The sequence below is a fragment of the Hylobates moloch genome, unplaced genomic scaffold (genome assembly GCF_009828535.3).
Source record: "Hylobates moloch isolate HMO894 unplaced genomic scaffold, HMol_V3 SCAFFOLD_22, whole genome shotgun sequence".
Taxonomy (NCBI): Eukaryota; Metazoa; Chordata; class Mammalia; order Primates; family Hylobatidae; genus Hylobates; species Hylobates moloch.
Genome location: NW_026652297.1, coordinates 2,301,490 through 2,325,671, shown reverse-complemented (window position 1 = coordinate 2,325,671; position 24,182 = coordinate 2,301,490). Strand labels below are relative to the sequence as shown.

Below are 24,182 nucleotides of genomic sequence, written 5' to 3'. Positions count from 1 at the left end.
CAGATGGCACCCTGAAGGAGCGAGGCCCTGCTCGGAGACCAGACTCGGGAAAACTGGGTGGGGAGGGAAGCTAGGGAGCTAGTGCTGCGCATGCGCAACAGTGCTGAAGCGGGGGTGGGGCGGAGGCGAGTCTGCGGGGTTTTGGGGGGCGTCGAGGCCTCTATTCTGCCCCAGAGCGCTGGCCAAGGCCCCTTCTCAGCCCGACTTTTCCTTTCTCCCGTTCCTTCTTCTCCACTAAGTGTAGACTCAGGGCCCCTTGGCCTAGCTTCGATCTTTCGAATTCAGAGCACGTCCTTCCGGAGTGAAGGAAAGCGAAACTCCACCCATCCGATTGCTGTTCGGCTGCGGGCGGGTCCTCTGGTCGGGCTTACCCTGGGTGAGCGGCCCGGAGCCAAGACTCGAGGTAGGGCCTGGCGGGCGGGTGATGTCACAACCTCTGTGACACGCGAGGCTCCTCAGTTACTCCTTAGCCAACGGCAGAGGCGGGAAGTGAGAGGAGGCTGGGGCTGGGGCTGCCTTCCAGGCCCACGGGGCGGCCCCGCTCTGTTCGGATTGGTTACCTTTGGGCAGGTGAGGTGGCTTTGCTTTGCTTGGTCTTGAGCTTTTGTGGGCGTCTAAGTCTGCTCAGCAAGGGCGTCGTTGGGCAGTTTTTATCTTGGGCCTACTTGCTGGACCTGTGGTAACAAGTAGGCTTTGGTATCTTTGTATATTTACTAAGTGTAGAATTACTACCCGGTGCCAGCCCGGGCTGCTTGGGGTCATCAGCCTTTCATTGACCACCCCCACAACAAAAATCACTATGAACTTGAGACTGTTCTAGCAACTTGTGAATGTGTAACCCAGTAGAAGGGCTGACTGTGCTTGAAACAGACAAGGATTTTAAGGTCGAAGGTAAATAAATGGCAAATGGACTTTTCTAGTTACTTATTGATATTTATTTACAGTTTATCTTTTGTATGTGTGGTTTAAGAATTTAATTCTGGAAAGATAAGGGAATTGCATAAACACATTTCTTATGACCTTCGTATACACACTTTTTTCTGTAATTGTTGTATTTACACTCTGGTGTTTTCTTATTCCTTTTTGTCTAATATTTTTTGTTCTAGCCTAAAGAATATGTTGACATTTAGATTCTCTGCCACTTTTCTCCAGTAGGGACAGAATAGTTGAACCCTTGAGAAATACAGCCTGTACTTTTGATCCAGAGTTTCCTTCTTCCGTTATTTATCTGATTGTGGAAACGTGGTTTAGTACCTTCCTCCTTTTTTTTTTTTTTTTTTTTGAGGCAGAGTCTCACTGTCGCCCAGGCTAGAGTGCGGTGGCACAATCATGGCTTACTTGAACCTTGACCTCCCCTGGCTTAGGTGATCCTCCCACCCCAGCCTCCTGAGTAGCTAGGACCACAGGTGGACGTCACCAACTCCAGCTAATTTTTGTATTTTTTTGTGGAGATGGGGTTTCACCATGTTGCCCAGGCTGACCAACTCTTGAACTCAAGCGATTTATGTATTATTATTATTATGTTTTTTTGAGACAGTCTCACTCCCTTACCCAAGCTGGAGTGCAGTGGTGCAATCTCGGCTCACTGCAACCTCCGCCTCCCTGGTTCATGCAGTTCTCATGCCTCAGCCTCCTAAGCAGCCGAGATGACAGCCGTGCACCACCATGTCCAGCTAATTTTTGTATTTTTAGTAGAGACGGGCTTTTGCCATGTTGTCCAGCCTGGTCTCGAACTCCTGACCTCAAGCGATTCGCCCGCCTTGACCTCCCAAAATGCTGGGATTACAGTGTAATCCTTTCCTAAAGAATAAGAGTCATCTCTCCTGAAGAATAAGAAAAGGTAAAATTAATCCAGATACTTAGCATTTTCAAGTTATTTTCCCTGGTTATAGATATAGTTCATGCTCTTTATACAAATGCTGAAAATGCAGAAAAATGTCATAGGAATCAGTTATGTTTTGGGAGGTTTTTTTTTTGTTTTAAAGATTTGTTTTCATCTATGGCTGAAACTTTTGAAAGCTTATATAAATGAAAGCTTATTTTTCTACTGTAGGATGGAATAGTAAAAAGAGCACTAGACTATAGTGGTCAGAAGACCCCAAATCTGGTTCTGGCTCTGCTATTTAACTTTCTAATGTTGGTCAAATCAATACTGTTTGTTTGAGTACTTTACGTTGATTTCACACATATTTTCTTATTGGCATTCAGTAGAGCAGGTATTGATCATCATCACTATCTTACAGATGAGGAAGCTGAGGTAACCTTAGGTAAAATGATTTTTCCTAGGTTATATGGTAGAAAGTGGCAGCACTTGTGACACCAAATCCTGTCCTCTTGCCACTATTAACATTGCCTTTTTGAACTTAAAAAAGATGTATATTTAAAGTGGGCCTAACCTTTCCCTTTCCTCGTGGGTTGATGTGTGAGGATTAAAGGCGATACATATATAAAAGCACCTTAAAAGTTCTAAATTTTATATAAATGTAGTCAGGAGTATTAGTATAGAAGGTACTACTGCTGGCCTGACGAGTTTCATTTTATTTCGTAAACTGCCCAAGGGTATTAGTTTTCTCTAGGGAAACCATTGAATATTCTGATGCTCTAACTTCTAATTTTTTTTCCTTTACTACTTTGACCTGGTTGTAGAATCTGGTAGAAATGTATTGTACCACTGTTTTGTTCCCCCAGAGTTTCTAACCAAACTGCATGCAGCTTTTTGTAGTTTTTATACACATTTTGTTTTCCAAAGACGGTGTTCGAGACCAAGGAGAGAAAGGCCGTCTCCTTGACTTAAAGGTTTTATCTGAGTGACCCCTTGAGGTAGATTCCACTCTGAGCCAGCTGGGGAATGTTGATTTGAGGTGACAGCACTCTTGATCTGATAATAGGGTCTAAATTTGCTCTAGAGACTTTGTAGTGCTTAAATCTTGGGGATAGCTGAGCTGAACCAGATGCAAGCTCTGCCCTCAGGGTGAGAAGTTCCTGCAGAATTAACTGGAATCCAAAACACTTGAAAAAGGAGCTTCACGAGTGAGGGTGAAGTGGGTGTGCTGTTTGTCCTAATCTGTGTGTGCTCCCCATTTGGGATAAATATGGTGTTATTAGGGAGGGATTACTGGTTTATACTGGAAGAAGATTATGTGTTTAGGATTTTGGGGCCTTCTTAGGATTCAGTATCTGTCAAACAGTTGTTATAGAGAGGGAGATGCAGTAGTGTCAAAGTTTGGTACAAAAAATAATTTACTGAAGGCAGTAGGCACTTCATTTCCAGTTACTGATTTGGTTTTGAGGCAGCCCCCTAGAGAGATGGATTCACTATTAGCTAATCCAGGGATTTGGGTCCAAGTTAAGGGAGAGGCTGGGACATCTAGGGTGTCCACCTGGGAAGATCAAAGCTCGGTCCTAGTTGAATGAAACACAATTCCTTGGATGGTTCCTAAACTGAACTGACCTACCTCCTGGGAGTGGCAGGGAAAGCATCAAGCTTTTGCGCATTTACTTCATCAAATCCTTTACCATATCAGATTATCACTTAGTGGCTATTAGGCTGTCTCAAAATGCCCATGGCCCTGTGGGACAAGAGAGATAGTATAAATGTGCTAGAGGAAAGGTATGCCATTTCAACAAAAGTGCAGACGGGCCGCCATTTATGATGATTGGACTTAATGATTTTTTACTTCATAATGATGCAAAAGTGCTACCTGTTTGTTAGAAACTGTACTTCAGGCTGGGCATGGTGGCTCATGCCTGTAATCCCAACACTTTGGGAGGCCGAGGTGGGCAGATCACTTGAGGTCAGGAGTTCGAGACCAGCCTGGCCAACATGGCAAAACCCTGTCTCTACTTAAAATACAAAAATTAGCTGGGCATGGTGGCACACGCCTGTAATCCCAGCTACTCGGGAGGCTGAGGCATGATAATCACTTGAACCTGGGAGGCAGAGGTTGCAGTGAGCTGAGATTGTTCCACTGCAGTCCAGCCTGGGCAACAGAGCGAGACTCTGTCTCAAAAAAAAAAAAAAAAAAAAAAAAAAAAAAAAAAAAAAAAAAAAAAAACAACTGCACATTTTGAATTTCCATCTTTTCCCAGACTAGGGCTATCTGGTATGATACTTTCACATGAAATATTCAACACTTTATTATAAAGTAGGCTTTGTGTTAGTTTTGTCCAACTTCAGACGAATGTAAGCGTTCTGGGCACATTTAAGGTAAGGTAGGGTAGTCTTAAGCTGTAATGTTTGGTAGGTTATGTGTAGTAAATGCATAAATCACGATAGTTTCAGTGTACAATGGGATTATTGGGATGTAACTTCACTGTAAATCGAGCATCTGTACTTTTAACCAGTAATGAGGTTTTTCAAGTGCGTTTATGTTTCAGTTTATAATTTTCTTTTTTTTTTTTTTTTTTGAGACAGAGTCTCGCTCTGTCGCCCAGGCTGGAGTGCAGTGGTGCAATCTCGGCTCACTGCAACCTTCGCCTCCTGGGTTCAAGCCATTCTCCTCCCTCAGCCTCCCAAGTAGCTGGGATTACAGGCGCCCACCACGTCTGGCTAATTTTTTGTATTTTTAGTAGAGATGGGGTTTCACTGTGTTGGCTAGGCTGGTCTCGAACTCCTGACCTCAAGTGATCCGCCTGCCTCAGCCTCCCAAAGTGCTGGGATTACAGGCTAAAACTAGACTTTTGAAAGAGAATAATCTACTGAAGACATTGTAATAATGAGTACACCAGTAATAACAATGTTGGTACACCAGTAATAACAATGGTTACCATGTATTGAACTCATCCTCTGTACAAAGAGCTATTTTAAGAACTTTATTTGTATTATCTCACCTAATCTTCAACCTTACGAAGTAAGAAATGTTATGCATTAGTATTTTACACATGGTAGGCGAAACTGAAGTACAGTGAGATTAAGTGCCAGAAGCTTGCTGCATGTCCCACTGCTAAGGAAATAACTAGGATTCAGAAGTAGCAGGCACTCTTAACCACTATGCAGGGAACATGGTTATACAGTGTATGGACATAACTCAGTAGTAAAAACTAATGAATGGAAAGCTTTCCTGGCCAAAAACACAGAAGAAGAAGAAGAAAAAAAACTACTGAAAAATTACAAAGTTCTTCCCCCTCCTTTTTTTTTTTTTTTTTTTTTTTTTTGCGACGGAGTCTGGCTCTGTCACCCAGGCTGGAGTGCAATAGCGCAATCTTGGCTCACTGTAAACTCTGCCTCCTGGGTTCAAACAATTTTCCTTCCCTAGCTTCCTGAGTAGCTGGGATTACGGGCGCCCACCACCACACCTGGCTGATTTTTGTATTTTTTTTTTTTTTTACTAGAGACTGGGTTTCACCATGTTGACCAGGTTGGTCTCGATCTCCTGACCTCAGGTGATCCACCCACTTAGGCATCCCAAAGTGCTGGGATTACAGGCATGAGCCACCGTGCCCAGCCCTTTCCCCTCTTTTAAACCATATGGGATTTTTCTTCTAAGTATCAATTTGGTCCTTTCTAGATATGTGGGAACAAGGTTCAGGATGGTTGAATTAATACAACAGGAAGAAAGAACCATGTAATTGACAAACTAAGTTAGTTGTTTTAATTTATAAAACAGTTTTGCTGTGTTGCCCGGGCTGGGGTGCAGTGACACATTTTTGCTCTGTTACCCAGGCTGGAGTGAAGCAACATGATGATGGCTCACTGCAGCCTGAAATTCCTGGGCTCAAGCAATTCTCCTTCCTGAGTCTCCCAAGTAGTTGGGACAACAGGGGCACACCACCACACCAAGCTAATTTTTTAATTTTTTGCAGAGACGAGGTCTTGCTGTGTTGCCCAGGCTGGTCTGGAACTCCTGAGCTCAAGCGACCCTCCCACCTTGGCTTCCCAAAGTGCTGGGCTCACAGGTGTGAGACATTGTGCATGGCCTAATTTTCCTTTTTTGTTTTTTGGAAGTGAACATAACCTTGAGATTTTATTGTCTTCATAATAAAACAAACTGATATTTAATTAAATGTGTGAACAGTGTTTCTTTGACTTGCTGTTTTAATGTTGCTGTACATACTGAGGCAAAGTCTGTCCTGGCTCCAGCATTGCATAGAATGCATACCAAATCCATGATAGTTTTGTTTTGCATAGCTTTTGGCTACTTCAGCATGTTTCATATTCACTGTAGTTCCTAGGTGTGTGGGAATAGGACTGAAGAGAATGGTTTTATTTATTTATTTATTTATTTTTTAGACGTAGTCTCGTACTGTCACTCATGGTGGAGTGCAATGGCGTGATCTCAGTTACTGCAACCTCTGCTTCCCTGGCTCAAGCAATTCTCCTGCCTCAGCCTCCTGAGTAGCTGGGACTATAGGTGCCCGCCACCATGCCCAGCTAATTTTTGTATTTTTAGTAGAGACAGGGTTTCACCATGTTGGTCAGGCTGGTCTCAAACTCCTGACCTCATGATCTGCTCGCCTTGGCCTCCCAAAGTGCTGGGATTACAGGCATGAGCCACCGCACCCGGCCTGTTTTTTTGTTTTTTTGTTTTTTTTTTAATTTAAGGCTGGACCCTTGATAATAGTCTTTCATTTTAGGACAAGGGTAAGGGAGATACCTAGAACAAAACAAGGCATTTAACATGACCTAGATGTCCACTGCTAAGAATACCTGTCTCCTACCAGCCCCTGCTGTCCCTGTCTTCCCAAGCAAAAGCAGACCACAGGAATATCTAACTCAAACAATTGTGTTTACTTGAGTTTTTTCTTGGGAGAGCTGTGTATTAAGCTCTTAGCTTTTTGTTTTTGTATGGCTCTGGCAGAGGAGGCTGGTCAGGGATACCACAGAATGATGACACTTCAGCAAAACTTTAGCAGTATGTGCATGACATGTTGACAGCTTCTGACAGATTTTCCTCTCCTGGGATGAGGGCATAACAGGAGGCTCTGAATGAAATTAGAGGAATTTGGTTATGATTAACACCTGAACATTTACTTCTCCGTTACAAATGCAGTATAGGCAAATTTTCCACAACTCCAGGAGGCACTATCCACATTGCATTCTATGTAAATAACCCCTCTTTATTTTAGAGTTGAATTAGTAATAGGCTTAGAGGTGTGAAAGGACTGCTGTATTGAATTTTTTAGCAGCTTGTAATGTACTTTTTTTTCTTTATCGTGGTAAAATATAACATTTTAATGTGTTTTTTTTAAAACAAAGATTTTCATTTAACTGTGGGCTCCTCTGGAATGTTAGCGAGTTACTTAGTTAATGGTATTGAATATAATACTTCAAGCTCTTAAGAGCTGATTGCTCCTAGAATGGAAAATACTTGATATGAGAGCTGCTATTTTTGAGTTAAGTGCAACTTAATCTTGTTTGGCTGAGTTTGCATATTGGCCATTGAAATGTAGGTATCTTTTCTGAGCTTCGCTAGTTGAAGCTAAGATTGAAATTTGGTAAGTTTATTTTATCTGGCAAAACTTGTCAGAACAGTTTGATCTCATTACTTATCTGTATATTCTTGTCTATTTGGAACAGATCTAGAGCAAACTATCGTATTTCTTTGATTCTAAGACCTATGTATTCCCTCTCACATTTTAACATTTCTGAAATTCTCATCTGTACATTGTGTCATACACATTAAATGCATACAGGTGCTCAAGACGGGGCTGCATCTGGAAAAACCCCATCATAAGTTGAAAATGTAAGTCCTTTTCTTTTTGTAAGTCATTTTTGTTTGTTTTTTTTTTTTTGAAACGGAGTCTCGCTGTGTTGCCCAGGCTGGAGTACAGTAGTGTGATCTCAGCTTACTGCAACCTCCACCTCCCAGATTCAAGTGATTCTCCTGCCTCAGCCTCCCAAGTAGCTGGGACTACAGGGGTGTGCCTCCATGCCCAGATGATTTTTGTATTTTTAGTAGAGACATTTCACCATGTTGGCCAGACTGGTCTCGAACTCCTGACGTCAAAGTGATCCACCTGCCTCGGCCTCCCAAAGTACTGGGATTACAGGCGTGAGCCACTGTGCCCAACCTGTAAGTCATTTTTGTCTCGACGATATTTTTAATTTACAATGGGTGTATCCAGATGTAACCCATCGCAAATCAAGGAGTGTACTGAATGGGTATCAATTTCTCCCAGCGATAGGTCAACCCTGGTAAGTAAGGGACCATCTGTGCTTTATCAGGTTTCTTTTTTTTCTCCATAAAGCTAATAAAATTGCTGTGCCCTTTTGCATCTATATTTGGCAATTTTTTTTTTTTTTTTTTTTTTTGAAACAGAGTCTCGCTGTCGCCCAGGCTGGAGTGCAATGGCGCGATCTCAGCTCACTGCAGGCTCCGCCCCCTGGGGTTCACGCCATTCTCCTGCCTCAGCCTCCCGAGTAGCTGGGACTACAGGCGCCCGCCACCTCGCCTGGCTAATTTTTTGTATTTTTAGTAGAGACGGGGTTTCACCGTGTTAGCCAGGATGGTCTTGATCTCCCGACCTCGTGATCCGCCCGCCTCGGCCTCCCAAAGTGCTGGGATTACAGGCGTGAGCCACCGCGCTCGGCCAGTATTTGGTAGTTACATGTTTTTTTTAAATTTTGAAATACTGATATTGAAAAACAGAAGTTTTAGTTATTTTTTAATGATTTCAAACCACAAGCTTCTATTAAATCAAGGTGAAATTGCCATTTGACATCTCATCCCCCTGCCCCAACCCGCACAGCCTTTGATGGTTTTGGTTTTTCCATCAACAGTTGTTAAGAGAGAACCAGAAAGAGGCAGTCAGTACCCCCTGGGAAATGTCAAGAGAGGTATCTGAGACAGGGGAGTTTCTGCCATTCTTCCCTCGGACAGATTCCGCCAAGCAGGGTCTGGTTACATGAGCGTTGCCTCTTTCTTAGAATCCCCTGGGCGTTTGAGGATCCACCCCCTCCATCCCTTACTTTTCTTTAATTCTTGTAATTGGAAGCAAGAGGTTCTTTAGCGTTGCTGTTGTGAATACTGAGAAACTTGGCTCTGAAGGTTGCTTCAGTATTATTGTAAGTGCTGTCTAGGGATGTCATTAGGGGTGTTCATGGGAAACCTTAAACAAAGACGCTTTCCAGGTGCTGAATTCTGCCATGCTGTAAGTGTGCTCTCTAGAGGACATATTCATATTCATCTTGGTTATGGAAGGCTGTGGTTGGCCTTGTAACAACCTGCAATAATTGCACCATCTAGATCAAGAGAGCCCAGATGCCTGTGACTCAGAGGAGAGAGCAACAGCCTTAGTAGGTTCTGCAGCTTCTCACTGTGTCGGTCCTTAAGAACAGAATTAACAAAAGTTCTGAGGTGAGTAGTGATGTTGATGAGAGAAGGAAAGGAGAAACCAGAGAATGCAAGCCAGCCATTGTGATTGTTTCATTTGTGGGAGAGAGCCTCAGGAAGCAAATGATGTTTATATCTTTCCACTGGCCCAGGATTCCTTAGGAAATTTGTTTGGGGACTGTAACTTTCATTACCTAGATGAATTGTTCTAAGTGTTGCGCTGGGTGCTGATTAGAGTGCTTCATTCAGTAGGTGGCCTTTCACATAACTTTTGTGTTTGAATCCCTTCCTCCCTGCCCCTCCTTCTCTGGTAGATTTAAAATGGATGGGCATTATGGCCCTGGTAAGAGTTTGGAGAATTTATATTTAGAAAAGATGAAAGTTCTTGACTCGATCTTTAGTACTGTAGATTGAACACGTTCACTTAGGATTGCATGTGAAATAGGGGAGGGAGCAAAACTTAAGAACTTGACTTTATGGTATTGATATGATCTAATCTGTATATAGTTCAGTTTAAAATGCCCTTTTTGACATTGGGACAGTTGGCAAAAATCTGAATAAGGTCTGCAGATTAGAAATAGTATTGCATCAGTATTAATATCCTGATTTTGATCATTGCTTTCAGGATATACACACTGAAGTATTTAGGAGTACTGTGTCTGTGTGGTTAGGGAAAAGATATTTTTACATCTCTGTATATATTGCTATATAGAAAGAGGATGAAGCAAATGTGTGAAATATTAGCATTTAGGAAATCTGGGTGAAGGTTGTACAGGAATTCTTTGTACTGTTCCAGCCTTTCTGTACGAAAGGTTCTGAAACTGTCAAAAAAATACCCCCCAAAAAAATCCTCCTTTCTGCATAAATTCCTTTTTTATGGAGGTAGGAACCTTTCTTTTTTTTAAATTGTGGATCCTTTTCAGTTCAGTTCTTAAAGGTATTAGGTAAGAAAATTTGATATGCATGTATTTAAAACGCAGGTCTTAATCCCAGACACAGCTTTATAGTTTTTGTTTTGTTAAGACTAGTCAAAGTTTTGTTTTTTATCTTTGAGGTGCTGCTAGTGAGATAATTTTTTTTTCTTTTTTTTTGAGACAGACTCTTGCCCTGTTGCCCAGGCTGGAGTGCAGTGGCATGTCTTGGCTTCCTGCAGCCTCTGCCTCCTGGGTTCAAGCAATTCTTCTGTCTTAGCCTCCCGAGTAGCTGGGATTACAGGTGTGTGCCAACACACCCGGCTAATTTTTGTGTTTTTAGTAGAGACAGGGTTTCACCATGTTGGCCAGGCTGGTCTCGAACTCCTGACCTCAGGTGATCCGCCAACCTCAGCCTCTCAAAATTGCTGGAATTATAGGCCTCAGTGAGCCACTATGCCCAGCCAAGGGAATTCTTTAGCATCTTGAAACAATGACATAAAATTGCTTTATGTGCCAGTGTCTGGGTTCCTTTAACTAGATTGTTAATTGAGAATTTCTCTTACAAACTCACTGCCTTTTAAAGGGGCAAATTACCTTCTGAAAGAATAGAAATCAAATGATAGTAACAAAATAGTTTGAGGGAGAAGATGCATTCAATGCCTCTGTCCTCTTTAAAATGGTTGATTATGATTGCAAATATATTGTAGGACACATAAAAATGGTTGTGTTAGGGCTGTAGAATTTTAGGCAAGTTTTCATCTTTCTGAACTTATATGTTGCTTTTTTTTTTATAAGCTGTTCGTGTGATTCTGTATGACTTATAATTACTCTAACCTTTCTTTATTCTGCAGAGTGGAGACTGTTGCACGGACTCTGGAACCATGAACATATTTGATCGAAAGATCAACTTTGATGCGCTTTTTAAATTTTCTCATATGTAAGTGTTTTGACCTTGACTGGTTTTGTACTGCATTTCTTTTCATATCTCTTTTTCCCTTTTCTGCATTTATAACTTTTGTGTGTATAAGCTAACAAATTGACTTGGCCAGAATCCAGAGGACCTGATGAAAATGTCCAGATTCTACGGGTTGCTGTGTGGTTATTGGAAAGGCATTTATTCTAGTTTGGGTACTGATTATTCATAATTTTGGGCATTTGGTCTTCCTCAGCATTTAAGATTCTGTTAACCTATTTTCAGAATATTCTTTTTTATTGTAATATGCTTTCCTAAAAGTATTTCAAACTATTTGTAACAGAACTTTTACATATTCCCAGGAAGGGAAAGAGAGAAATGATTCTTCTTAGCTTAAATATGAGATTGGTCTGGGAGTGATTGCTCTTATTCACATTCTTTTCTTAGAACCCCGTCAACGCAGCAGCACCTGAAGAAGGTCTATGCAAGTTTTGCCCTTTGTATGTTCGTGGCAGCTGCAGGGGCCTATGTCCATGTGGTCACTCATTTCATTCAGGTAAGAACGATTCTCCTGGTTGCTGTGGTACAAATTACATTAGGAAAAACCAGCTCAGCAAGGTGGTCCAAGGGACCCTGTTCCTCTCTTTAATCTTTATCGGTAGTTTAGGATTTAAACTCAGCCATTAAATCAGGACATGTAAAGCCATTTTAATTTTCTGGCAACTGTGCTCCCTCTAGATACCGAAAACAGAATGCCTTAACCTTGGCACTGAATGGTGTGCTGCTGACGTACAAGACCCCCACCCACTGAGTAGACGCATGGCGTGCATGCTGGGATTCTTTGCCACAGAAGCCTTTTTATCTTTTCCTCCATTCTTCCTTTACAAAACTCCGGTTGTGTGATTAACTATCAGGAGAGGCAGGATTGAGATCTTTTTAAGGAATTGACCCATTTTATTTTCTGATAACTGTTGTCTGCATGGTTGGGTAAACACCTTTAGCAATTTGTTTTCCTGTATTGAGAGAGAATTTGGGTTTGGTCAGCAGGAGTAGAAGGTATAGTTTGAGGAATAACCAGAAAGTTTGAAGACTCCCTAACATAGTCTTGTCCCTTTGTAGAGTATTGTAGCATAAATGTAGAGGTGGGCCTCTGTTGGCATTTGCCACTGTTGAGAACCATCCTTATGTTCAGGCATCTCCTGGTAGGGATTGTGTGAAAAATTACTTTAGACACTCAAAGGATAGGGCTTTGATCGCTTGAGTTTTAGGCAAGGTTAGCCCTTAGATAATTTAGTAAAATACAGTCAATCCTTGTTATTCACAGATTCTATATTTGTGAATTCACCTACTCATTAAAATTTGTAACCCCAAAATCAATACTCATGGCACTTTTTTTTTTTTTTGAGACAGAGTCTTGCTCTGTTACTCATGGCACTTTTTGCAGACAGGCACAGAGTGGTGAAAAAGTTGAGTCACCCTGTTGTGCAGTGTTTTCAGCTGAGGTTGAACAAGACAGTGCTCTGCCTTCTTGTTTCAGTTCTCATATTGTAAACAAATGTTCTTTTCATGGTCATTTAGTGCCACTTTCTTTGCATTCTTGTGCTTTTAATTGGTGATTTTGCTGGTTTTTTTGAGTGGAGATCTTGTGTTGTTGTCCTGACTGGTCTCAAACTCCTGGGCTCAAGTGATCCTCGCACCTCAGCCTCCCAAGTAGCTGGGAATACAAGCGCATGCCACCATGCTTGGCTTAATTTTGCTGTTAGACTGCAAACAGCATAGTGCTGAAGTGCTGTCTAGCATTCCTGAGTGCAGAAAGACCGTAATGTGCCTTATGAAGAAAATGTGTATATTAGATAAGCTTCATTCCGGCATGAGTTGTACTGCTGTTGTGATTGTGAGTTCAATGTTAAGGAATCAAAAATAATGTCAAATGAGGTGTCCTTAAACAGAAACACACATAAAAACAAGGTATCTATTGATCATTTGATGAAAATGTTGTGACCTTAGGCTTGCAGGAACTTACCTACCTTTTATTTCCCTCAGGAACAAGGGCTTACTAATTCATTGTCCACTGTGACTTTATAACATAAACACTGTGAATAATGAGAATCAACTTCTTCCTTTAAAGGAAGGAAGGAACTTCAGTGTCTACGTCCATCCTTAATGACTTCTCTTTTTTCTAATGCCTGTAGTTTTTCCCACTTTGCGTTTTTAAAAACAGAAACACTTTTTTCTTACTACAAAGCTAATAATGCGTTCATTTTAGAAAATTCAGAAAACAGATTAGCAATGAGAAGGAAGTATTTTAAAAACTTCCATAATCCCATCATCCAGAAATAACTACTATTAACATTTTAGTACTTTGCAGTCTTCTGTATATGTATGTGTCTTGGTGTTTTGGTTTTTGGGGGTTTTGTTTGTTTGTTGGTTTTTGTTTTTTTGAGACGGAGTTTCATTCTTGTTGCCCAGGCTGGAGTGCAATGGCGCGATCTTGGCTCACCACAACCTCTGCCTCCCTGGGTTCAAGCAATTCTCTTGCCTCAGCCTCCTGAGTAGCTGAGATTACAGGCATGTGCCACCATGCCTGGCTAATTTTGTATTTTTAGTAGAGACGGGGTTTTTCCATGTTGGTCAGGCTGGTCTCGAACTCCTGATCTCAGGTGATTTGCCCACCTCGGCCTCCCAAAGTGCTGGGATTACAGGCGTGAGCCACCATGTTTTTTTTTAAGTGATCAAAAAGGGATCATTTCTATTTATTGTACAGATGGAATGTACTTTAAGCACTTGTCACGTTTCATTCATCCTTTCTATTTTTTGGGCAAGACTCACTCATAGTTTGACTTAGGTAGTTGTACTGTAGTTGAAGGACTATGCAAGCCAGAAGAGCTTCCAGCATCCACCATGGTCCTAACTGTGCTTCAAGGCTTCTGGGTTCTCTCCTCAGCCCCATCCCTGAGAAAACACTACTTTTTCTCCTGCCTCCAGGTTGTAAGCAAATGTTAGGAAGTTCAGATGAGTATTTGAACCCAATAAAGGTCTCTTGCAAAATAAATTTGAAACTTTCGAGTGTTTAATGATTGAATGATCGATTGATTCTGACTCTGATAGGCTGGCCTGCTGTCTGCCTTGGGCTCCCTGATATTGATGATTTGGCTGATGGCAACACCTCATAGCCATGAAACTGAACAGAAAAGACTGGGACTTCTTGCTGGATTTGCTTTCCTTACAGGTACGTTAAGGGATTTGTCTAATTTTGAGGGGTGAGCTGTATTTTCAGTATCTCTTAGTTATCCCCTACCCCTTTTTTTTTTTCTTTTTTTTTTTTTTTGAGACGGAGTCTTGCTCTGCTGCCCAGGCCGGAGTGCAGTGGCTCGATCTTGGCTCACTGCAAGCTCCGCCTCCCGGGTTCACACCATTCTCCTGCTTCAGCCTCCCGTGTAGCTGGGACCACAGGCACCTGCCACCACACCCGGCTAATATTTTGCATTTTTAGTAGAGACGGGGTTTCATCGTGTTAGCCAGGGTGGTCTCGATATCCTGACCTCATGATCCGCCCGCCTCGGCCTCCTAAAGTGCTAGGATTACAGGCGTGAGCCACCATGCCTGGCCCTTTTTTTTTCTTTTTATTGAGACAGTGTCTCCCTCTGTCACCCAGGCTAGAGAGTGCAGTGGCATGATCTCGGCTCACTGCAACCTCTGCCTCCCGGGTTCAAGCGATTCTCCTGCCTCAGCCTCCCAAATAGCTGGGATTACAGGCATGTGCCACCATGCCCGGCTAATTTTTGTATTTTTAGTAGAGATGGGGTTTCACCATGTTGGCCAGGATGGTCTTGATCTCTTGACCTGGTGATCCACCCACCTTAGCCTCCCAAAGTGCTGGGATTACAGGCGTGAGCCATAGTACCCTGCCTCCTGGGTTTTTTTTGAGATGGAGTGTCACTCTGTTGCCAGGCTGGAGTGCAGTGGCGAGATCTCAGCTCACTGCAATCTTTGCCTCCCAGGTTCAAGCGATTCCCCTTCCTCAGCTTCCCAAGTAGCTGGGACTACAAGCGGCTAATTTTTTGTATTTTAGTAGAGACGGGGTTTCACCATGTTGGCCAGGATGGTCTTGATCTCCTGACCTCGTGATCTGCTCGCCTCAGCCTCCCAAAATGTTGGGATTACAGGGGTGAGCCACCACACCCAGCGCTTTTTTGTGTTTGTTTTTTTTTTGAGACTGAGTTTCACTCTTGTTGCCCAGGCTGGAGTGCAGTGGCACAATCTTGGCTCACTGCAGCCTCTACTTCTCGGGTTCAAGCGATTCTCCTGCCTCAGCCTCCCGAACAGCTGGGATTATAGGCACCCACCACCACGCCGGCTAATCTTTTATATTTTTAGTAGAGATGGGGTTTCACTATGTTGGCCAGGCTGGTCTCGAACTCCTGACCTCGTGATCCGCCCACCTCGGCCTCCCAAAGTGCTGGGATTACAGGCATGAGCCACTGCCCCTGGCCTTAATTTTGTATTTTAGTAGAGACGGGGTTTGACCGTGTTGGTCAGACTGGTCTCGAACTCCTGACCTCAGGTAATCTACCTGCCTCAGCCTCCCAAAGTGCTGGGATTATAGGCGTGAGCCACCGTGCCTGGCCTTCCTGGCCTGCTTTCTAATTTCATATAGGTTCATTTTGTTTCCCCATCCATTAGGGGAAACTGTGAGTAGCCACTGTGACTCTACTTTTGTATCCAAAAATAGCCATTGTGTACTTGAATGAATGAGGTTCAAGAGCTTAGGTAGCATAACCTACTAATAGTAGACATAGAACTTTTAATAAACTAGACCTGAGAATCCAACTTAGTTGCACCCACACTGGCAATTACCATAGGAGCTTCTGTTCTGAGTCTTACAGACAGTGCATTAAAGCTATACATTGAGACCTTTTGTGCAGGACACTTTGCTGATTCTCAAAAAAAGAAAGGCACAGCTCTTCTAGAATTGTCATAAAGGAAACAAGACTCAAGCTATATAATAAAAATGTTTGCAAAACAACATTTGAATTAGAACAGCTTGTTCTGAGTGACAGTCTAATATATGTAGGAGAAATTTTAGAAAGGAAGAGATTTAGGGATTAAGATTTTTGCATCAGGGCAAGCTAGTTTTTGAAGGCATTAAGGGGTGGAATTATCAGAAGGAAAGAGGAAAGTAATTAGAATGAAAGAAATGTTAGAGCTAGAACAGGTTGCCCTCCCGTTGGCAGGTGTTCACCTGCAGAACCATTCTCGCCTTTCTTTGCTACAAAGGGGAGTCAGTCCTACATGACTATGAGGTTGCTGGCCAGGAGGCACTGTTTTGCTCTTTATCCTTTTTTTCTAATTCCTGATTTGGCCTATATTACCATCTCACATCACTCTAGCTCTGAAATGTTTGGCATGCCTACTTTATTTTCTTCTAATTTCTGTACCTTCCCTGAGGTCATCCATGATTTTCAGCTAGGAGGACAATTTTGCAGCTATTTCTATTAAAAAAAACCAACGCAGTCAAGTATACATTTTATTGAAAACAATTACAGCGGAGGGGAGAGAGATTTAATTCTTTAGTCCACGTTTGTTAAGAGCATGAGTATGCCTATATTTTGGGATCAGCTTTTGGATGAGGATCCTATTCAAGAATTGATGGTAATACTGTGTTCTGGGTTTTTTGTTTTCTAGGAGTTGGCCTGGGCCCTGCCCTGGAGTTTTGTATTGCCGTCAACCCCAGGTAACTCTTTTGGTAGTGTCTTACGTGCTTTTATCTTTATGAATACACCTTCTAAATGTGGACCGTATACCTGTAGCCCTTAATCTAATGGTCTTTTTTCTAACAGCATCCTTCCCACTGCTTTCATGGGCACAGCAATGATCTTTACCTGCTTCACCCTCAGTGCACTCTATGCCAGGCGCCGTAGCTACCTCTTTCTGGGAGGTAAGTGTGAACTGGGAAACAGGGAATGGGGGCTCCTTTTTAGCCAGAATTCTCACTAGTACTCCTTCCTTATCCCTAACTCCTTTGTGACTATTGAGTTGAGATTAACCTTCATTCTGGGGGAAGTTAAGGAATGGCTTTAATGGGATTGCTTTACTTTGCTTTGGCTTCTCTCAAGACAGCTTTTTGCTGTGTCTTATAGGTATCTTGATGTCAGCCCTGAGCCTGTTGCTTTTGTCTTCCCTGGGGAATGTTTTCTTTGGATCCATTTGGCTTTTCCAGGTAAGACTTAGCCTAGAACTTTCTAGCAGCCATTTGCCTCACTCTTTCTTTTCTTTCTTTCTTTTCTTTCTTCCTTCCTTCCTTCCTTCCTTCCTTCCTTCCTTCCTTCCTTCCTTCCTTCCTTTCTTTCGCACTTCTTTCTGTACTACTAAGGGCAGTGCTCTCTAAGCCTTCCCGTTATCCTTCATAGTATGGAGCCTTCTGCCACAAGTGAAAACAGGCTGCACAAGGTTGGGCATTGCTAAGAGAAAATGGTTTGCTCAGACACCATTTGTGTAAGGCCAGTCTGGCAGTGGCTGATTGTTAAAATGATTGAAACTCTTCCAGTGACCAGTGCAGTATTGTGCCTAGGGAAGTAATGTGGTCTTCACGCTAGGCTGCAGTTCTCATGAATGGTAATGTTCATAGGGTTCACATTTGATGTACTTTCAAGTGGCTATGAGCCAGAAAGTATGGCTGTTTTTTTTCTCTACAACTTCTGCTATATAGTAACTTAATCTCATACATTTGCTAGGCAAACCTGTATGTGGGACTGGTGGTCATGTGTGGCTTTGTCCTTTTTGATACTCAACTCATTATTGAAAAGGCCGAACATGGAGATCAAGATTATATCTGGTGAGTGTGGGAACTAGTCTTTAACAAGCATGAAGGTTGAGGCATACTGTTCCACAGCTGAACTTAGGTTGGCATTGGCTGAACATAGGTGGCCAAGCTTTGGGAGTGTATGTGGTAGGAAACCCATGGTTTTGGAACTGTATACCATAATCTTCCTCAATTCCTGAAAGACTTCAGGTTTTTCAAAAATCTGGGCTAATAGGCTGGGCGTGGTGGCTCACACCTATAATCCCAGCACTTTGGGAGGCTGAGGCTGCTGGATCGCTTGAGCTCAGAAGCTCGAGACCAGCCTGGGCAACATGGCGAAATCCCGTCTCTACTAAAAATATAAAAAAATTAGCTGGGCATGGTGGCACATGTATATAATCCCAGCTACTCAGGAGGCTAAGGCATAAGAATCATTTGAACCTAGGAGGTGGAGGTTGAAGTGAGCCAAGATTGCGCCACTGCACTCCAGCCTGGCAACAGAGCAAGACCCTGTCTCAAAAAAAAAAAAAAAGTGTGGGGGCCAGACACAGTGGCTCATGCCTGTAATCCCAGCACTTTGGGAGGTCGAGGCAGGTGGATCACGAGGTCAGGAGATCGAGACCATCTTGGCTAACACGGTGAAACCCCGTCTCTACTAAAAATACAAAAAATTAGCCGGGCGTGGTGGCGGGCACCTGTAGTCCCAGCTACTCGGGAGGCTGAGGCAGGAGAATGGCGTGAACCCAGGAGGCGGAGCTTGCAGTGAGCGGAGATTGCACCACTGCACTCCAGCCTGGACTACAGAGCGAGACTCCATCTCAAAAAAAAAAAGAAAAAAAAAAAAGAAAAAGTGTTGCAGCGTGGCTATATATTTACATATCCATAGTGGGTACCTCCAGGCAGAAGTGAGGGAAAGAGATTTTTCTCCTTTTCCTTTTTATACTTCTGTATTCTTTAAACAATGAGTAGAAGATATACTCTTATTTTAGAGACAGGGTCTCGCTCTGTTGTGTAAGCAGTAGTGTGGTGCCATGAATACAGCTCGCTGCAGCCTGAATTTCCTGTGCTCAAGCGGTCCTCTTGCCTCACCCTCTTGAGTAGCTGGGACAACAGGCACATGTGACCATGCCAGGCTAATTTATTTTTTGTAGAGATGGGGTCTTACCATATGCCCAGATTGGTCTCAAGCAATCCTCTTGCCTTGGTCTCCCAAAGTGTTGGGATTACAGGCTTAAGCCACCATGCCCAGCCCCTTTTTTTTGTTTGTTTGAGACAGTCTTGCTCTGTCACCCAGGCTGGAGTGCAGTGGCAACATCTCAGCTCACTGCAACCTCCGCCTCCTGGGTTCAAGTGATTCTTGTGCCTCAGCCTCCCTAGTAGCTGGGATTACAGGCGCTCTCCACCACGTCCAGCTAATTTTTGTAATTTTAGTAGAACGAGGTTTTGCCATGTTGCCCCGTGAGGACATGGTGTTGAACTCTTGGCCTCAAGCAATCTACCTTCCTCAGCCTCCCAAAGTGGTGGGATTACAGACATGGGCCACCATGCCCAGCTCACTTTTTTTTTTTTTTTTTGAGACGGAGTTTCGCTCTTGTTGCCCAGGCTAGAGTGCAATGGTGCGATCTTGGCTTACCGCAACCTCCATCTCCCGGGTTCAGGTGATTCTCCTGCCTTAACCTCCTGAGTAGCTGGGATTACAGGCATGTGCCACCATCCCTGGCTAATTTTGTATTTTTAGTTGAGATGAGGTTTCTCCATGTTGGTCAGGCTGGTCTCAAACTCCTGACTCAGGTGATCTGCCCGCCTCGGCCTTCCAAAGTGCTGGGATTACAGGTGTGAGCCACTGTGCCCAGCACTTTTTTTTAAATGTAGTGATTCTCTCAGTCTCGTGACTAATTAGTGGTAGTTAAGGGTTCAGACTTGGACCTCTGCAGAGTTCAAAGCGCTTGAGACAGGGCTTGCTCTGTCACCCAAGCTATAGTAGGAGAGTGGCACTGTCATGGCTCACCGCAGACTCAACCTCCCTGGGTTCAGGTGTTCCTCCCACCTCAGCCTCCTCAGTAGCTGGGATTACAGGTGCATGCCACCATGCCCTGCTAATTTTTGTAGAGACGGGATTTTGTTGTGTTACCCAGGTTGATCTCGAACTCCTGGGCTCAAGCAGTCCACCTGCCTCAGCCTCCCAAGATGTTGGGATTACAGGCATGAGCTACTGTGCCCTTCCCAGTCTCTTTAGGCTGCATGACTTCGATGAGTCTAAAGGATCTCAGACTCCAGAGTTTTACTTCCTTAGTTGGGGGTAAAGTGTGGGAGAAGCTGGCTCGCGGGGGCGGGGGTGGGGTTTATATTCTGCATCTTTGTGGGCTTGTGGATAAAAGAAAGTCTGAAGTACAGATCCTAATCTGGTTCTTGCCTTTCAGGCACTGCATTGATCTCTTCTTAGATTTCATTACTCTCTTCAGAAAACTCATGATGATCCTGGCCATGAATGAAAAGGTTAGTTAGCCTACAACCCAAAGATGAGAGAATAAATGGCTCCTGAGCTTGGCATATGTGTATACTTCAGATTTGAAAACTTGCTCACACACTGTGTTAGATCCAGGGTAACTGTAAGGCAGGCCGCTAAGTAAGAGGTAAACCAGAAGTCTTCAGTTGATAGAGAAAAAGCAGCAAGTGGAAAAAAAAAATTTTTTTTAACTAATCCCTGAGCTTAGTATGAAAGGGAAAAAAGCTTCAGTGGCAGTAAACACAACCTACTATATGAATAATTTAAAGGCTATATAGTTGTGACTCAGAGAAAGGTATTGTGGAGGACGTTGTAAATTTCAGAAGTAGACTAATTTTATCCATTTGTTAGTCTTAATTTTTTTTTCCAAGGAAGCATTCTGTATAGGGCTAATGAGTATCCAACATAGTTGAGTCCAGCAGTGGGGGAAACAAATGAAATGAGCTTTTCTTTACAGACCTTATGGAGCTTAGAGATAGCATAGTGGTAGTGGGAGCAGCTGACCAGAGCTGGCTCTGTCTGGGCTATGCCATGGTTGGACTGAGCACTAAGCAGATGTACAGGTTTCAGAACAAGCAACTCAATTTTCATTCCTTAATACATTGGGCTTCCATCCAAGATTGAATGAAGAATTCTGCTGGACCAACTTATTTCTGAATGTCAGTTTATGCCAAAGAGTCATGCTCACTTTGCAGGGTGCAGCATTTCTCGCGCCTAATGGATGGTTGGTGGTCTTGGCCTCTAGTTTCATTCACTCTTTGAGGATAGAGTGCCATCTGCAGCCTTCACTGTTGGGATCTGAGCTGTAGTGGCTGTGAATAGCCTAGAGTGGTCAGGCAGCCCACCTAGGCACTCTTGGGGTGGGGGCGGGGACAGCTGCTTAACCTTTATTCTCAGTCGGTCTGTCAGCAGCTTTGGGAACCACCAGTAGGACGTGGTTAAGATTCAGTTCTTGCTGAGCTTAGGAAGCATTTCTCATTTCTTTTTAATTGTCTGGCTCACTTCTAGTCCCTAACTAAATGCTCACTCAAGAGTTTTAGCTTGAATGTCAAATGTCAAAAATTAATTGGGTGATTTTTCTCCATTTCTAGGATAAGAAGAAAGAGAAGAAATGAAGTGACCATCCAGCCTTTCCCAATTTGACTTCCTCTCCTTCCACCCCTCATTTCCTTTTTGCACACATTACAGGTGGTGTGTTCTGTGATAATGAAAAGCATCAGAAAAGCTTTTGTACTTTGTGGTTTCCTCTATTTTGAATTTTTTGATCAAAAAACTGATTAGCAAAATATAGTTTGGAGTTTGGCTTCATCTTCCTGGGGTTCCCCTCACTCCCTTTTTTGTCAACCCCATCCGTAGCCTCTTCCTCAGGCAGTCGACCCGCCACGATGAGGAGTGGCACCAGCAGAGGGCGCCAACCAGGAGTCTACTTTCCCACCAGGCTTCACCCAGTGGACCTGAACTGTTTGGTAGAGCCACCCGGCCCTTCCTTCCTCATCGTTGTTTGGTATGCGCACAGTTCCTGTGGGACTGGGCCGTGAGTTTTCCATTGGAAAGAAGTTCAGTGGTCCCACTGTTAACTCAGCCTCATATCTGAACCGTCAGGCCCTGCAAAGAAAATGGAGAGCCTCTCCTGGTGGATGCTTTGCTTCCTCTGAGCTGCTCACACTGGTCTGGCAAACACACCTTTCTGCTTTGCCTTCACAAAAGTAATGTGTTCCCTTTCCCACCCTTTGACCCTCAGGGAGTCAGCCTGCTTCCATCCATGGGTGGGAAGACTTCAGCACAAAGGAAAAACTAATTTTGTCAGGCATTTTTGAAAAGGCTGATTATGTGTATCAAGGTACAGCATTGTAGGGTTCCCCCAAACTTGCCCTGTTTTTGTTTTTTTAGTTGGTTATCCCCTTACTGAGTGGCCTCTACTAGGTTGCTGTGATTAAATGTCCCAAGCAGGGATAGGGAAGGGGAATGGTTGAGCCTCTGGAGCTGATTGTAACCAATCCTGCCAGACTTGTTTAGGGCAGTCGGGAGCAAACCTAGATAAGGACCTGTTTGGGGCAGCAGGGAGCAAAATCTCCTTTAACAACCAAGCAGTTCCTCATTCACACCAACAGAACGGGGCTGTGATAACTTAGGAGGCAGCAATCCTAATGGTCCTTCAGTGCATTTTAGTCTGTCCCCAACTGGACACCAATAGGTAGTGTCAAGCCAGAGATTCGGGGCAGTAGATAAATGTTCATTTTACAGATGCACTTTAGTTTTTGGTCTGTTACCTGTTTTCCAGAAATTTGTGGCCTTTTAGGCGGGAGTTAGGCGACCAAACCTGTGAGAGCCCCAATCCCTGCAGTTTTGTGGTTTCAAGTGTGGGTGGACAGTCCTATTGGGGATCTCCAGCTCCTTCCCTGTGGTCTGCCACAGACAGCTGCCCCCAGAAGGGTCAATGTTGGGAGTGGTTGTGGCTCTGAGCTGCTCTACAGAGCTTCAGTGTGAGAGGATCGGAGCCATTGAAAGCTCATTACCAGTAGGACAGAATTTTTGGCTCTCCCTATTCACAACCAGTACACAGTTTGACACAGTGGCCTCAGGTTCACAGTGCACCATGTCACTGTGCTATCCCATGCATTTGTTTCCAAGTTGTGTTTATTCCTGGAGTGACGTGCCACCCGGAATGGCTCACTTTCACTGAGGATGCTGTCCTCTGATTTAGCTGCTGCCTCCAGCCTCTGGCTTGAGAACTTACTAAAGGGACTTACTTCCTGTTAAACCCCTGTTAACTCTCCATAAATTTGGTGATTCTCTGCCAGGCCTAAGATTTTGAGTTATATCTCTTGAAGCCAAACTCCACCTTCTGTGCTTTTTGCTTGGGATAATGGAGTTTTTCTTTAGAAACAGTGCCAAGAATGACCAGATATTAAAAAAAAAAAAAGCAAAAAAAAAACAAAAAAAAACCCTACTTTTAAAGAAAATGCCTAACAGATTTTTAATATAGTTATCTCTACCACTTTCTTTTCTAGTTCCTTGATTTTCAGCTCAGGCTGCATTCTAACTCATACTGTGAAGACAAAGGTGTTTTTGATTCAGAAATATATGAAATCTACATAGTCTTAATTTGTAAAAAATAAATAAAATTCCTTAACCTTTCCTGGTGTTTGTGTTAAATTCAAGGGTACAGCTGGTCATGGAACTTGTGATACTGCCAGGGTTCGCTAGTGGGGGCTGGGAGTGGGATACGATTGAGTTTGTGTCCTAAGTATGAATAGAGACAAAGATCCCCCACTTAGACCTCCCACTCTATAGCCCCAACATGCCACAAATGTTGAGAATTTTCTCTGTCAAATATGTAAGCCAGTTTCTTTTCCAGTCCCCTCCACCCCCTGCCACCTTTGCTATGTGTTGTTTGTGGTATGTGCAGTTGGTTCAGATGTGCAGCCAAGCTTTGGAATTTGAGGATGCATAATGGGAAAAAGGCAAATGATACCCACTCATTCTGCAAGTATTTTTGTTCACCCACTGCTGCCAGGCTGTATTCTAAGTGCAGTAGTTAATGAAGATGTAAAAGTTGGCCAGGCATGGTGGCTCACGCCTGTAATCCCAGCACTTTGGGAGGCCAAGGTGGGCAGATCTCTTGAGGTCAGGAGTTCCAGACCAGTCTGGCCAACATGGTGAAACCCCATCTCTACTAAATACACCAAAAAAAAAAAAATTAGGCATAGTGGCAGGCACTTGTAATCCCAGCTACTTGGGAGGCTGAGGCAGGAGAATTACTTGAACCTGAGAG

The 24,182-nt window shown here is 43.4% G+C and overlaps 1 protein-coding gene across 5 annotated transcripts in view; it reads left to right on the top strand.

The window, feature by feature from the left end:
- TMBIM6 (transmembrane BAX inhibitor motif containing 6) overlaps positions 1-23,545 on the top strand; it is a 36,089-nt gene extending 12,544 nt beyond the window's left edge. For 2 of the 5 annotated variants that reach the window (XM_058433489.1, XM_032143907.2), the window contains exons 2-10: positions 11,038-11,123; positions 11,547-11,655; positions 14,208-14,328; positions 16,785-16,833; positions 16,940-17,037; positions 17,240-17,319; positions 17,834-17,934; positions 20,322-20,397; positions 21,499-23,545. In XM_058433489.1, the coding sequence (XP_058289472.1) occupies positions 11,038-11,123; positions 11,547-11,655; positions 14,208-14,328; positions 16,785-16,833; positions 16,940-17,037; positions 17,240-17,319; positions 17,834-17,934; positions 20,322-20,397; positions 21,499-21,522 (744 nt within the window). In that variant the 3' untranslated portion in view covers positions 21,523-23,545. Of the gene's footprint in view, positions 1-244; positions 571-1,704; positions 1,841-11,037; positions 11,124-11,546; positions 11,656-14,207; positions 14,329-16,784; positions 16,834-16,939; positions 17,038-17,239; positions 17,320-17,833; positions 17,935-20,321; positions 20,398-21,498 lie in introns of those variants that run through there. The other 3 variants (XM_058433490.1, XM_032143908.2, XM_058433491.1) reach the window with 3 other exon arrangements.
- Positions 23,546-24,182: the final 637 nt, after the last annotated feature.